General features: G+C 35.0%; 1 protein-coding gene across 2 annotated transcripts in view; it reads right to left on the bottom strand.

Moving 5' to 3' along the window:
• Positions 1 to 1,470: 1,470 nt before the first annotated feature.
• The window catches only part of LOC149130172 (uncharacterized), a 24,245-nt gene continuing 11,016 nt past the window's right edge, over positions 1,471 to 14,699 (bottom strand). The window contains exons 5-12 of one of the 2 annotated variants that reach the window (XM_089345940.1): positions 14,235 to 14,378; positions 12,029 to 12,202; positions 9,653 to 9,910; positions 8,689 to 8,871; positions 8,358 to 8,501; positions 6,351 to 6,441; positions 3,817 to 3,902; positions 1,471 to 2,253 (exon numbers count right to left, since the gene is read on the bottom strand). In XM_089345940.1, coding sequence (XP_089202066.1) covers positions 2,246 to 2,253; positions 3,817 to 3,902; positions 6,351 to 6,441; positions 8,358 to 8,501; positions 8,689 to 8,871; positions 9,653 to 9,910; positions 12,029 to 12,202; positions 14,235 to 14,378 — 1,088 coding nt within the window. In that variant the 3' untranslated portion in view covers positions 1,471 to 2,245. The remainder of the gene's footprint in view (positions 2,254 to 3,816; positions 3,903 to 6,350; positions 6,442 to 8,357; positions 8,502 to 8,688; positions 8,872 to 9,652; positions 9,911 to 12,028; positions 12,203 to 14,234; positions 14,379 to 14,699) is intronic. The other variant, XM_089345941.1, reaches the window with a different exon arrangement.

The following is a 14,699-nucleotide window of genomic DNA, read 5'->3' as shown; positions in this document are numbered from 1 at the left end:
ATCCTACCAAATTCTGGTGCCTCAAACATTTTAAGTACCACATTTAATCTTTTGATTAAATCTATATATATATATATATATATATATATATATATATATATAAAATATGAATTGAAGTTGGCCGATCGTTGTATTCTTTCTTGTCTTGTGGTTCACGGCCAAACGACTGGGTGGACTCGCGTGAAAAATGGCACAAATGTGGAGACAGGTGCATAGATTGGAATGTACTTTCTATTTTTTCCTATCCCCCATACTTACAGAGAAAATCAATTAAAATAACCTGCGTGCGTGCGTGCGTGTTTATGAGTGTGTGCCACTGAAACATACATATATACATAATAAATAAATAAACTGAATGATAAATTTCATTTCTCTCTCTCTCTCTCTCTCTCTCTCTCTCTCTCTCTCTCTCTCTCTCTCTTTTCTTTCTTTCTTTCTTTCTCTCTCTCTCTCTCATATACACATACACCATGGGCAGACAAAAACAAAATGCAACTAAAGAAGGGAAAATTTTAGCTGATGCATTTTGGAAGCAAGACTATACTAAAACAGCCATACTCTCTTCCTTCAGGGGAACCGCTCACAGCATCTAATAATATCAGAGACCTAGGAGTAACTGTTGATAACAATCTTAGTTGGAGTGCCCACATCACAAAAGTACAGATCCCAAAATTACTGCAGAGCTTAATGACCACTTTGAGAACCCACTTTCCACAAAGACTGTTCGCCGGAACTGCACAAAGCCGAATTTCACAGGAGGACTGCAATCAGAAAACCGCTGCTTTCAAAAGCAAACGTTGCAATGCGTTTAGAGTGGAGTAAAAACCTACAGAATTGGTTCCTAGAGCAGTAGATGAATGTTATCTTCTCAGACGAGTCATCCTTTACTTTATTTCCGACCACCGGCCGAATATACGTGTGGAGTCAGTCAAAAGAAGCATTTGACCCAGACTGCCTTCTTCCAACTGTTACACATGGAGGAGGATCTGTGATGATGTGGGGGTGGTGGTGGGGTGGTGGTGGTGGTGGTGGGGGGGGGGGGGCTATATCTTGGAAATCCGCCGGCCCGGTGGTTTCCCTTAATGGCAGAATTAATAGTCGAGACTATTCAAGCATTTTATCTGATCAAATTCATCCTATGGTTACGGAACTGTTTCCGGAGGGAAACGCAATCTTTCAGGATGATAATGCACCAATTCACATAGCCAAAGTTGTTACTGAATAGCGCAAAGAACATTCTAGTGAAGTTGAACATCTTATCTGGCCACCACAGTCCCCAGATCTCAATATTATTGAACATTTATGGTACATTTTAGAAAAAGTTTGAGGCCTTGCGCTTCCAGTAGAAAAGATTTATTGAAGTTGAAAAAGCGTGACACACTGACATTCAGATTTATTATATTAGATATGTTTAATTTTGGGGAAACTTTATTTCAGTTCAAGTGAATTTTATATATATATGTGTGTATGTGTGTGTATGTGTGTGTGTGTGTGTGTGTGTGTGTGTGTGTGTGTGTGTGTGTGTGTGTGTGTGTGTGTGTGTGTCTATATATATGTATTAAAGAAAGCAAAAAATAAAACAAGAATGATAAAAGCAAAAGGTTGAATGTGTGTAAAAGAGCTCAGTATGTTGGCCACATAAATTTCTGTCAAAGAGATACAGTATTAAACAAAGTTGTATATCATCTCCCTTTCTCTCTTATTATTACTCCTACTGCCACCATCAGCACTATAACTTTTAATAAAGCATCATCAACTCTCCCTAAATTTCTTTATCTCTCTTTGTCTCCCTTTCTTTTTATTTTTTTCTCTCTATCTGACTTCGCCACCACCCTCACCCTATGCCTACTATTACTCTCACCCCAGCACAAGGAATAGTAGAAGTGTCATTAAATAGGGAGAGCCTATTTGGAGAAACTTTAATTAGAATATATGAATTTTTCTCAAAGTTATGGGGAAAGAAAATCGTTGGGACATATACGTATAGGTATGATGCGGTTAACGTTCCGATTCGTTATTGTATTGCATTGCGCATGCATTACTGGAGGTCCATAGTAAATAAGTATTTTCTTAAAAATTATAATCGTAGATATCATTCACCCACGGCAGTTGCTGGATATATTTTTAAGGTCAACTTTTAGGTAGTCGGGAGCACTTCTAGGTTTCATCACAATTCCAGTTCTCAACCAAATTGAATGCGGTGTCTTTTAGGAATGATGGCCCAGTCTTCAGATATGCTTTGAAATCAGATAACTGAAAATTGATTCATTAAAAAAAGTTTAGGTCAAAAAATGGGAGAGTGAAGTAAAACTTCGAATTTCAATCAAAATACCTCAGTTATTTTAAAAGAAAATTATAGACTATATAGATATAGACTATAGATAGGAGATAATAACAATTCAAAGTAATTAACTGTGAAAAAAAGCTTTTGTGCGTTCCCGGAGAATATTACCCTCAGCAGCGCTAGTGTTGGTATATTCGTGAATAAGTCACTAACCGAAATAAGTGGATCTATTGTTTAGGAGAATACTATTTACTTGTTTAAGCGTTGTATTGGATAAATTGAGAAAATAACTAAAATAGTTCAAATACCAAGAAATAAGCATACTGAAAACGAATGGGTTATTTCCCTTGGTGGTTATTTCCAGGAGGGAATGGTTTATTTCCCTTGGAAGCTTAAACATTTTACTCTCACCTAAATGTTATTCCTCCTGCCGTTTACCCTAACATTTTTTCGAAATCAATTTATATTTAAAACCTCCCCAAATACATAAGCAATGTGCGTGTGAAGTTTAAGAAAAATCGGTCGAGCCGTTTTGGTGCAAAACGAGAACATACCGATACACACAGACAGACATTTTCAGTTTTAATATGTAAGATATCTATCTATCTATCTATCTATCTATCTATCTATCTATCTATCTATCTATCTATCTATATGTATATGATTGTTAAAGAAGACAACCAACGTTAAGGCAAGGCAAACATCTCAACTTGTATACAATATTATTATTGGAAAACATTTAAAGTCTTACAGCTGTTTCTGGGATATCCCCGAGTATGGGATATTCCGTCATCAGAGACAAATAGGGAAATGGGGGGAAAAGGAGGAAAAAAGAGAATGGTACGTATTAATGAGATGACTATACAGAAGAAGTGGTGAAAGAAATAAGTAGATGGAGAGGGAGGAGAGAAAAGAGAAAAGGCATAAAAGTTTATAATTTAGTATCATGATGCTGCAGAAACAAGACCTTGAGTCCTTAGGTGGTGTCCTGAGTATATCCATGAGTGTAAATCCTTGGATACAATCTGGTGTAGATTCATGTGGGTTAACATCTTGATATCATAAGTTTTTCGCCCAGAACAACATAGCGTCGCTTCCACACTCGCATTATTCGCCACATTTAGTCCCTGGGGAATCCATCTCCTCAAGATGAAAATGCATCTCAAAGGCCGTTTTGAGAACGTTGTTTTGAAATCCAGAGCGAATCGCAGAAAGTCCTCGACTCGCTTACGGAAAACGACTTTCTGGCCGGATTCCCAAAATAGTAGGAACGCTGAGATGGGTGTATTGCTGCACAAGGTGACTATTTCGAAGGAGACGAGGCTAAAACTAAGGTGAATAAGTTATTTTTTATTAAACATATCTTGTTCGGGAACCTTTTGACCACCTCGTATGATACGCACAGAAATCGTTTTAAATGTACAAAAGGCAACGTAATAAATTACAAAATAATTATTAGGTTTCCGAGGTCACCATGCTTTCACTAGACAGAAAGGAGAAATTGAAGAAATAATTAGAAGTAATAATCCTACCTGTATCTTCAGGAATGGCTTCTGAAAACTTATTTTCCGATATTTCGGGAATTCTCTCATCAAGTTTAGCAACTGGTCTTTTGGTCCTAACGAAATATAGAAATATTTCATTAATTACTAGTGATTCTATGATTGTATGATTGTCTGACTAAGACAAAAATGTTAATTATTATAGTGTTACAAGTACTAGTAGTATTAATATTGATACACCTCAAATAAATTTATATGAATAAATTATAATAATTAAAAGTAAACAACAAAGTCTTCAATTTCATACGGCAAACCATTTGTGTGACACACTGTTTATATCAGGTCATCCCATAAGTTCTGTCCGAATTTTGAATAAAGAAAACAAGTGATCAAATGTTATATTTAATTGAAATTTAATCATCAATGTTCTTTCCCTGATTATCTATGACTTCCTTCCATCTATTTACAAGCTTTTTAATCCCATCAATGTAAAACTCTTTTGGTTTCAAAACGAAGAATTCTGAAATGTCAGTTCCGACCTCCTCTTGGCTTGCGAAAGTTATGCCCCACAAATCATTCTGTAAACTACAAAACAAATGGTAGTCTGAAGGAGCAAGGTCGGGAGAATAAGGTGGATGTGGAATTTTTTCCCAACCAAGCTCTTCAATCTTCTGTGATGTGATCTTTGCAGTGTGGGGTCGCGCATTGTCCTGATGAAATATCACTCCTTTTCGATTCACTAAAGTGGGTCTTTTTTTCTTCAAAGCTTGGTTCAAACGCTCTAATTGCTGACAGTAGACTTGAGCATTGATTGTTGCATTAGGTGGTAACAATTCAAAGTGAATTACTCCTTTGCAATTACACCAGATAGAGAGAAGAAACTTTTTTCCATGAAGTTCCCTTCTCGGTTGTGACTGAGTTTTTCCCCTTTTACCAAGTCACTCTTTACGACGTTAAACATTTCGATAGAAGATCCATTTTTCATCACCAGTCACAAGTCTATCCAAAAAGGGTGAAATGAGTTTGCGAGAATGGAGAGAAGAGCAGACGTCTACTCGGGATTTGTGGTTGCTTTCGGACAATTCATGAGGCACCCATTTTCCAAGTTTAGGAACCTTTCCAAGTTGTTGAAGATGACAATGAACACTTGTATGGTTTGAACTAAGCTTTATTGCCCATTCTTCAACTGATAATGCAGGATTTTCTTCAAGTAATGCCTCAAAGAGCTTATCATCAAACTCAGCTGGACGTCCTGTTCGATCTTCATCTTCAAGGCTGAAATCTCCACTTCTGAATTTTGCAAACTATCTTCTGCAAGTTCTTTCATTCAAGCATTCTTTCCCATAAACTGAGTGTATATTTCAAGTCGCTTCGGCTGCAGAGTTTCCGTTTTTGTACTCATAAAGCATTATGTACCTCAAATTACTATGTGCCTTAAATTACTTCCATATTAGAAAGGGTTTTAATCGAAGAAATTTTAATTCTATTATTCTGTAAAATAATATTTAATTAGTTTAAATGTACACAAATGCATAAAAATAATTTTAAATTCTATTAGACATTCTAAAATGCTATTAAATTTCATTCAATTTTAAGAAAAGGTAAAATCGGACAGAACTTATGGGATGACTTGATTGTTTAATGCTATTTTATCTATATTATGAAGCTTTCCGATTGAAATATTATTGCCAACACAATAATAGTCTAATAAAATATATAAAATATTATAAGAATTCAATTCTGAACATATATCACGAAGTTTTATGAGTGAAATAATATGGGTGTCAAATTTTGGTACAAGTTCGGTGGAAGGGGGCTTATTTTATCGATCACCAACACATGCATTAAGGTACCAACAGATAAGAGCTTGTTTTTCATCTATGCTAGTTTGACAAAATAACTGGTAAATTTAATATTATATTTTAGTTGTGGAGACGATTCTAGCTCGCTATATATATATATATATATATACATATATATATATATATATATATATATATATATATATATATATATATATATATATATATATATATATATATATATACACACACACACACACACACACATGCCATGTCAGGTTTATATTACGGTGCCAACGTCACAAACCAATATTATTAGCAATATTGGCCATGATATTAAGGCGAAAAGCTGGCAGGGTCTTTAGAACACTGGGCAAAATGTTTAACTGCAGGTTTTCAGTTTTGTGTCGCAAATATTTGTGTTGAAATATCGCACAAACACAGTTTGTTTTCATCGTATTAAAATATTTTATTTTTAAAAAAATATGTTTACGTCAAATTGCACATTCTACTGTTAAAATTATTACTACGAATATTAATTCAGAATTTAATATAATAAAAGGGCGATTTGTGCAATTAATATTATCATAAAGAGGAATACCAAATTAATATACCCCGTAGTTGAGGGAAAATATTGAATATTTATATGGATCAGATTGTGTGTCCTTACTATCTAGTAAGGACACTAATCCAAAATTTAGTGTTCATTCAACCACATTAATTACATTTAAGATTAAAATAATACAAAAACCCAATACATACCAACGCGAAATTGCAGCCGCGATTCCCACGTTTAAGATAGCAAACAGGATCAATGGAACTAGCATAAACACCAGGATATACTTTGTTTCTTCTGGAAATTGGAGAAGTGTATTGTTTATATACGTTCATACGGACATCATTTTACACACACACACACACACACACACACACACACACACACATTGATAAACAGTCATATATGTATCATACATGATATACATACCTCACGAGAACGATTTTATTGTGGTATATGTCATATGGATGTGAGTTGTTTAGAAAGAGAATGATTTTTAAAATAACCATTTTTCTGGAAGTTATGAAGAAACAGAGTCGATGGGGTACACTTGTATATATATGCACATTGAGTTAACATAAGTCATGCTATAATTATGTTGCTACTATATATCTACATATCAGTTTGCTTCACTTCACTTTCATTTTGTATGTAACAATATTTAATTATGTAACTGCATGTTATATATAAACAAAATATATATTTCTTTCATTCCGTTAGCGTCAAAAGAGTGACAATAATTTGAATGAGATGGGCTCAATTTTTCACTACACATAAACGAAAATAGGATATAATAGTATGTACGATGACACTGTGTAACGACTACTAACTATATCAAAAATCCATCGTATTATGTGTGTGTGTGCGTGCGCGTGCGTGTGTGTGTGTATGTGCATTATACAATTTATTGGCTGTAATCAGAAAGTTTTCATTGCTTTGTAGACGCACGTTCCCTTAACTTAATTACATTTCACCTGGTATCTTTACAAATTCTATTATTGATGTTTGAGCTTCATTCATGTATTTCCTGCATTCTCCCTATGTGCGTGCCATTTGTAAATGTACGATTATACACTATAGAATATATGATACAATATCAAACCAATGTAAGACACATTTTTATGTATTTTGCCTTTAGTCCTGTTTTTTTCTTGTGTATGTGCATATATAGACGTGTGTATGAACCTTTCGAGACGGCAACGTTGTTCCATGGATGTAAGTAGGAAACTAGCCTGGGACTTGTTCGTGTATTATAAAGCGTTGGTCGGGACTCATGTCTTTGCTGCCTCTGTTCATCTTTAGCTTCGGAATAACAAGGATTTTAGGCAGTCAACCTTTGTTGGGAATGTAAACATCCATGTATTTTTGAAATAAAGAGTAAATTGTATTTTTGTAAAATGATCAGAAACACTGGCAAAAACAAATGTTAAAAGAGGAAAACAAAAGATACACACAAAAAAGAAAGAGTTAATTGGGAAAGCGATCTGTGCTACAAATATTTGTAAGATTTTTAATATACTCTCTTTATTCTTACTCTCTACTCTTTTACTCTTTTACTTGTTTCAGTCATTTGACTGCGGCCATGCTGGAGCACCGCCTTTAGTCGAATCAAATCGACCCCAGGACTTATTCTTTGTAAGCCTAGTACTTATCCTATCGGTCTATTTTGCTGAACCACTAAGTTACGGGGACGTAAACACACCAGCATCGGTTGTCAAGCGATGTTGGGGGGGGGACAAACACAGACACACAAACACAGACACACACACACACACACACACACACACACACACATATACGACGGGCTTCATTCAGTTTCCGCCTACCAAATCCACTCTCAAGGCTTTGGTCAGCCCGAGGCTATAGTAGAAGACACTTGCCCAAGGTGCCACGCAGTGGGACTGAACCCGGAACCATGTGGTACTTTCACATAAAAACAATAATAAAATTAATATCTCATTTATAACAGTGGAATTAATGAGAGAGATTAAGTTCTGTTGAAATTCTTGTTTTCAAGAGAAAAATAACGTTTAGACTTTCCCCCAAAATTTTTTAATAATGCTTATGACAAATTAAATAGGGTTGGTAATGGTAATATCCCTAAATTATTGTGGATATGGATATGTGTAGTAACTGATGTAAAAAAAGATTTGCAAGAAAATCTAATAATCGCTCAGTAAGAGATTGAGTAAGAGATTAGTAGTTTATCTTACCTTTGCATCTCTTGGAATTATTGTTCCAGTCATATCCCGTGATGCAACCTTTCTCACAATGTCCCGTGACTTGATCACATTTAGAACCTACACACAATTCACAACGTTTCATACACATATCTCCATAGAATCCAGGAACACATTCTGCGATAACAAAAATGAAAAAAAAAAAAAAGAATATTATGGTAACTGTATGTATTTCACTAACGTTAGTTGTAATAATATTTTATAGAATGGTTACGGTTTAAATTTGCGCTATTAACTCATTGATGGCTACCATTCTTATAAATCAGTATTTTTTCAAGTGAAATAATAGATATACATAACTTACGTAATACTTCCACTTCACAAAGAGTAAGCATTCTCTCATCTCCTTCTAACGATATTTTGACATTACTTGAATTTACTGGGTTTTGACATTTAATATAGATTACTTGTTCCTCGTTTTCATTATTCATACTTTCAAAACAAAGTGATGATCCAAGGTAAACTTTAAATCCTTTCAGACTTTTATCTAGAATCAAAATATAAGAGTAAAAACTGAAATCAGATGTTAGCTACATTGAGAATAATTTCGAAAGAAAAATAATTTCAAAAGATCACCAAGGCATGGGTCTCCCTTTCTTACAATTTGTCTAATTAAATAATTAGACGAGTTAGATTGATTGACCAGAGGGTGGCATTATTTCTTCTCGGTGAGTCACCTTCCTTTTTGTTTAGGGAAATATTCCTCCGCAAGTTACCACCCGAGGTCCAGGCCCACATAACTCAGACCCAGATCAAGTACCTGCGGTAGTTAGCGAAATCAGCTGACAAACATTTTTCATCCGGTGGGGGTTATGGTCAACGTCATAGTATCAGCCACGAGACATGGTAGAGTTAAGGAAGATGACCTGTGCTTCTACTACACAAAGTACAGGGAAAAGGCTACCAGGTGTAAACAACCATGTTGCTTCAAGATCCCTTGGCCATCGGCCCCGGGAAACTTCAGGGCCGGCCGCCATTGAATACTCTGTTGGTCAGCAAACACGATCAACTGCTCCTGTATGTCCATGATCTGAGCTTTTGACGTAGGTAAGTTCCTAATCGACAAAGGAGCAGAAGTCTGCATAATCCCAACATCGGCAAGGGACCCTCGTTACGGAAAACCACTTGCACGTTAATTTCACGAGCAGGCTGTTTCGTTGATCGGATCAACTGGAACCCTCGACGTCGTAAGCGACGGAGTGCCAATAATAAACAATTGGAAACTTAGTAATAGCAATAACGAAAGTAGTAGTTTTAGCAATACTTACGCTCTTTCATTCGATTGTATATTCTCAGTTGTGATATCACGTATGGTTTATCAAACATCACTTGCCAGTATGGATCGGTTTCAAATGTAGTTTGTGCACATGATTTATGTGGAAATGCATGGTCAAAATTACCGTCAACCGCCTTGTCGGATGTCATATTTAGTTCCATGATTTTACATGTTCCATTGTAGAAAACGTCTGTTCCTAACTCTCTATAATTACTTGTTTGATTTGTTTGTTTACCTTGAGCAATATTAACTGAAAAAAGATCGACGCCTGAATTAATATTCAGTACAAAGCTTTTAGTTCAGTATATTTAGAAAGTGTATTTTGTGAATCCATGATACATATCTATAGATCCAGTTTTCTGTACACAATAACATAAATGCAGTGTATACCTTAACATATACTAAGTCTGTATCGCCCAAAAGTATCAAATTGGAAACGGCAGTTATAACACAAAAACTTAACATTTATAAAAGAAATATACATAAAAAAAACCTGTCAAGAATATCAAAAAAGTTATAATTACATCTTGTATAATTTCCTTCAATTCTACAAAAGGCTGAATTTTTAGCGCTAAATCATTTTACATTGCATACTAAAGAATTTTTAAAATTTTGATGTAAAATATTATCTGGGGAAATTTAATAAATATAAAATTATATAGGTACAATTTCTTCTCAAAAAAATAATTCGTTAACGAAACCTTTTGATAGAATTATAATAACTTGCTTTAATCCCAACTTCAATTAGACGTATGAGAACAACATTAGCATTATGATACAACAATATACTTCACCGATGATACAATAATCGAAATCTGAAAACTAGAAAGACTATCATATAGGAATATGAAATGTAATATATTATGTAAGTAGAATGAGAAAAATACATCTCCAATGCATAAGTAATAATTAATTAATTGTATAGACTTTAGTATATACTACTGGTATGACACCCACTGGAAGGGTGAAAATTCAAAGTTAGTTTGGCTGAGTGGTGGAAATGAACTTGCAATAAGGAAAAGGACGACGTAAATAAATACTACTCTTCTGTTTCAGCTATTCTTTCAACGATTAATATTTGTGATTCTTTTACAACTTCCATCCCTATATCGGATATGAGGGTTCTTCCTACGTTACACATTGATATATGTAAAGAAAACATGAAGCCCAATTCCACTTCCATTCACTGGTTTTCCAAGTAACATATATGAGAAAACTAAACACTATAAGATAATAAATCATTAATAAGTCATTAATAAGTTAATAAATCATTATATATATATAATATATACACGACGGGCTTCTCTCAGTTTCCGCCTACCAAATTCACTCACAAGGCTTTGGTCGGCCTGAGACTATAGCAGACGGCACTTGCCCGAGGTACCACTCGGTGGAACTGAACCCGGAATCATATGGTTGGGAAGCAAACTTCTTACAACACAGCCACTCCTGTGCCTATCTCTCTTATTTTGATTCCTTCAATTCCTGAATTGTTGATTCACAGTTCTTTAATTTATAGCAATGTGTCAGTCCACTTCCACTTTTCATCCTTCCACAACAAGTTGTACCGGTGCGTAATTTTCCCTCAACTCAGAAAACAAGAAATCCAACAGAAAAAATAAACTCAACAGCCCCAGGATAAACCTTTCCAGCATCTCAGGAAACCGAAGGACATCCTGTAGCAATAAAAATAAAACAAACAACCGACAAAACCGTCACTGTAACCACAACTTCAGCCACCAAATATTCCTTAACCAGACAAATTATTCTTTTTTATCCATGGGGAACCTAGCAAAAGAATTTCAGAAAACTGCCATGGCTGTCACACTGTGCTCGTGGATCCACAGAACTTTCTGAACTAGAGATGCTCCTAATATTATCCTTCGCTTCTCTACGATCGTCCGTCCTCACACAGAATAATGTTATGCGTTCTGGTCGCTCTACACGAAAGTAACTATAAAAATTAAAGCACCCCAGAGATCAATCAAAGAAAAAGCAAGGTTTTGACTTCTGAGATCGGATCGCGAAGCTCAAGCTTTATTCCCTCCAACGCTGCCATGGATGCTATATCATTTGTATAATATGGAAAATATTCCAACATTGTCCAACTTCAAAATTCACTCTAGACTTGGTCCCAATGCCATCTGTCCTCTCCAAAAATTGCCCTCGTCTCACATTACAACACTGAGACAGAACTATTTTGCTTCAACTGGCCCTCTGCAAATAACTCTTTGCACGCATGGGCGATGGTGCCCAAAGCACGATTAAATGTCTTTATAGGTGCTGCTTTTAAGTTAGTCATGGCCTGGGTAAATTCTGGCCGAAATCTATCTAAGCATCTCCATACCCTGAACATATATGTACTCACAGTATGTTGGCTTGTCACACTTCTCTCCATGCCATCCATCTTCGCAGCCATTTTTACAGAATCCATTTATTTGGTGACATGATTCCCCTCGAGAACAATGACATTCATTGGTACAGTCTTCTCCATACAATTCTGGTGGACATCCTAAATTGGTAATATCGAGAGAGTTTCTTTCTAAATGAACATTAAAATAAAACAGTCATTGAATACAAAATTCAACAACCTTCCACAATCTCACTAATCAGGTAACTTATCAATAAAAGATGATATTTATTATATTTCATGTCATCTCATGAGAAATGTCGGAGTTTTGGGGAGGAAAAAAGTGATCTAACTTTACATTTTATTAAAATTTAATCCTGGATATAATACCAATCATTATCGATATTTCTCTTCCATCTACCCATCAGCCTTTTAAAATTCCATTGGTAAAGATATCTTTTGGTTTTGGTGAGAAGGAAAAGAGGTTCGGTTTCGACCTCTTTGAGGCTTTTGAGTACTAATCCATCTAAACGATTCTGTAAGCTTCGAAATTGATGGTAATCAGAAGGGGTGAGGTCCGGCAAATAAAGCAGGTGAGTGATTTTCTCCCACCCAAGTTCTTCGATTTTCTTCAGATGTAATCTTTGCAGTGTGAGGCCTTGAATTATCATCTTGAAACACCACTGCATTACCATTCACTAAAGCAGGCCTTTATTCAAAGCATGCAGGTGCTTTAATTCTTGGCAATAGGTGTGAGCAGTAATTGTTGCATTAGTTGGTGGTACCTCAAAGTGGAAAATTTTCACCAAACAGAAAGAAGAATCTTTTTTTACTCGGAAGTCCTTTTAGATTGTGGTTTAACCTGTTCTTAACAGCTAAGCCATTCCCTGCATCGCTTACCGTTTTCTTTAAAAAATCCATTTTTAATCACCAGTCACTAATCTGTCCCAAAGTGGTGAAATACGCTCATGAGAGTGAAGAGACGAGCAGATGTCCACTCGTGATTTTTGGTTGATTTCTGTCAACTCATGGGGAACCTATTTTCCGAGTTTCGGCTCCTATCCAAGTCGTTGAAGATGGCGGCGAACAGTTGAAGAATTGGCAAGCAAGCTCAGCTTGCTTGCTAATTCTTCAACTGACACAGCATTATACTTCTCAAGCTCTAGCAACAGATGTTCATCGACAAAGCCAAATTCAACAGGGCGTCCCATTCGCGGCCTCTCTCTTTGGCTGATTTTTGAAAATTGTTAACCAACTTCTGTAACTTCTTTCGTTCAAGCACTCTTCTCCACAAGCAGAATGGATATTTTGGATATTTTGTGTTACTTCTGCTGCACTGTTTCCCTTTTTGAACACATATAACATTATGTGCCTTAAACACTCCTTCGATCCGTCCATCTTTGAGCGGTTAATATTAGTAATTAATTCAATCAGATTATTCTATAAAAAGAAATTATATTAAGTTAAAGATTTCCAAATTCATATGTGTCTCAATCAATACATTTGACATTTCAGAATACTGTAAAATTTGATAGAAATTACATATATGATATTTCGGACATTATTTTTGGGATGTCGTGATATATAATATATGCGTGTGTGTGTCTGTATACAAATACATGTATATATATATATATATAATTGACGATTCCCTGCCCTGCATATCTATATATATATATGGGAGTATTTACGAAAAAAAACAACAGACGAAGACAGGTGGTGTAAACAACAAGTGGATGTATTAGTTTAATGCTCGGGAATAGAGAAAGTCTTTGACGTTTCGAGCTATGCTCTTCAACTGAAAGTAACACGGAAAGAAACAAGGAGAAACAAATATATAAATGTAGTGGTCAGCGATCTATCATGGCGAATGAAGTAAAAAAATGTATTTACACAAATATTTGTGATCTATAGAATTTATTTTGTATTAAAATGCATCCTTTTATTATTTGTATATTTATACTTATATATTTATCCAATATTTATCTTGTATTACAAATAATTTCAAACCGCAAAATATTAATTCAATATGAAGTCGTTTAGATGAGTATTAAGGGATCTGGCGAAAAGTTGCTTTGTTGAAAAGTTGCTTCGATGAAAAATTGCTTCGAAGAGAAGTTGCGAGGTGAATTATTGTTTGATAAAAGGTTTTGCTATCAATGATTGCACTTAACATTTAGAAAAGCATTTAACAATCGTTTTATAAAGCGAGACATCAACATACCAATTAATTTAATATGATAAACTTCGGCTATGCCATCGATATACAGTTTATCAGCCGTGGCATCACCAGTGCAAATTAACCTTCTTGCACTTGGTCGTAGCTTGCATTCTATTCCACTTGGATAGGTAACTTTCATTGTTGAATCTGTTGAGAAGAGTACATACAGAAAAATAGAAAATTTATGTCTGTAAATATTAAGCTTAATAAAATATTAATAATAATAATAATAATAATAATAATAATAATAATAATAATAATAGATATATATATATATATATATATATATATATATATATAATATGTGACAATTAGTTGGTTGTCATAATAAAACTCAGAGTTTCGGATGTCGGGGTTGAAGTCTGCTCTGGCATCTCATCAGTTATTAAGACAAACAAAAACGCTATGAAAAAAACCATTGAATAAAAGGAAATTACTCCAATAGGCGTGGGGAAAGTAAAACTGCGT

This window comes from Octopus bimaculoides, chromosome 30, assembly GCF_046866305.1.
Source record: "Octopus bimaculoides isolate indiv1 chromosome 30, ASM4686630v1, whole genome shotgun sequence".
Taxonomy (NCBI): domain Eukaryota; kingdom Metazoa; phylum Mollusca; class Cephalopoda; order Octopoda; family Octopodidae; genus Octopus; species Octopus bimaculoides.
Note: the sequence above shows the minus strand (reverse complement) of the source record. Positions and strands in the feature narration are given on the sequence as shown.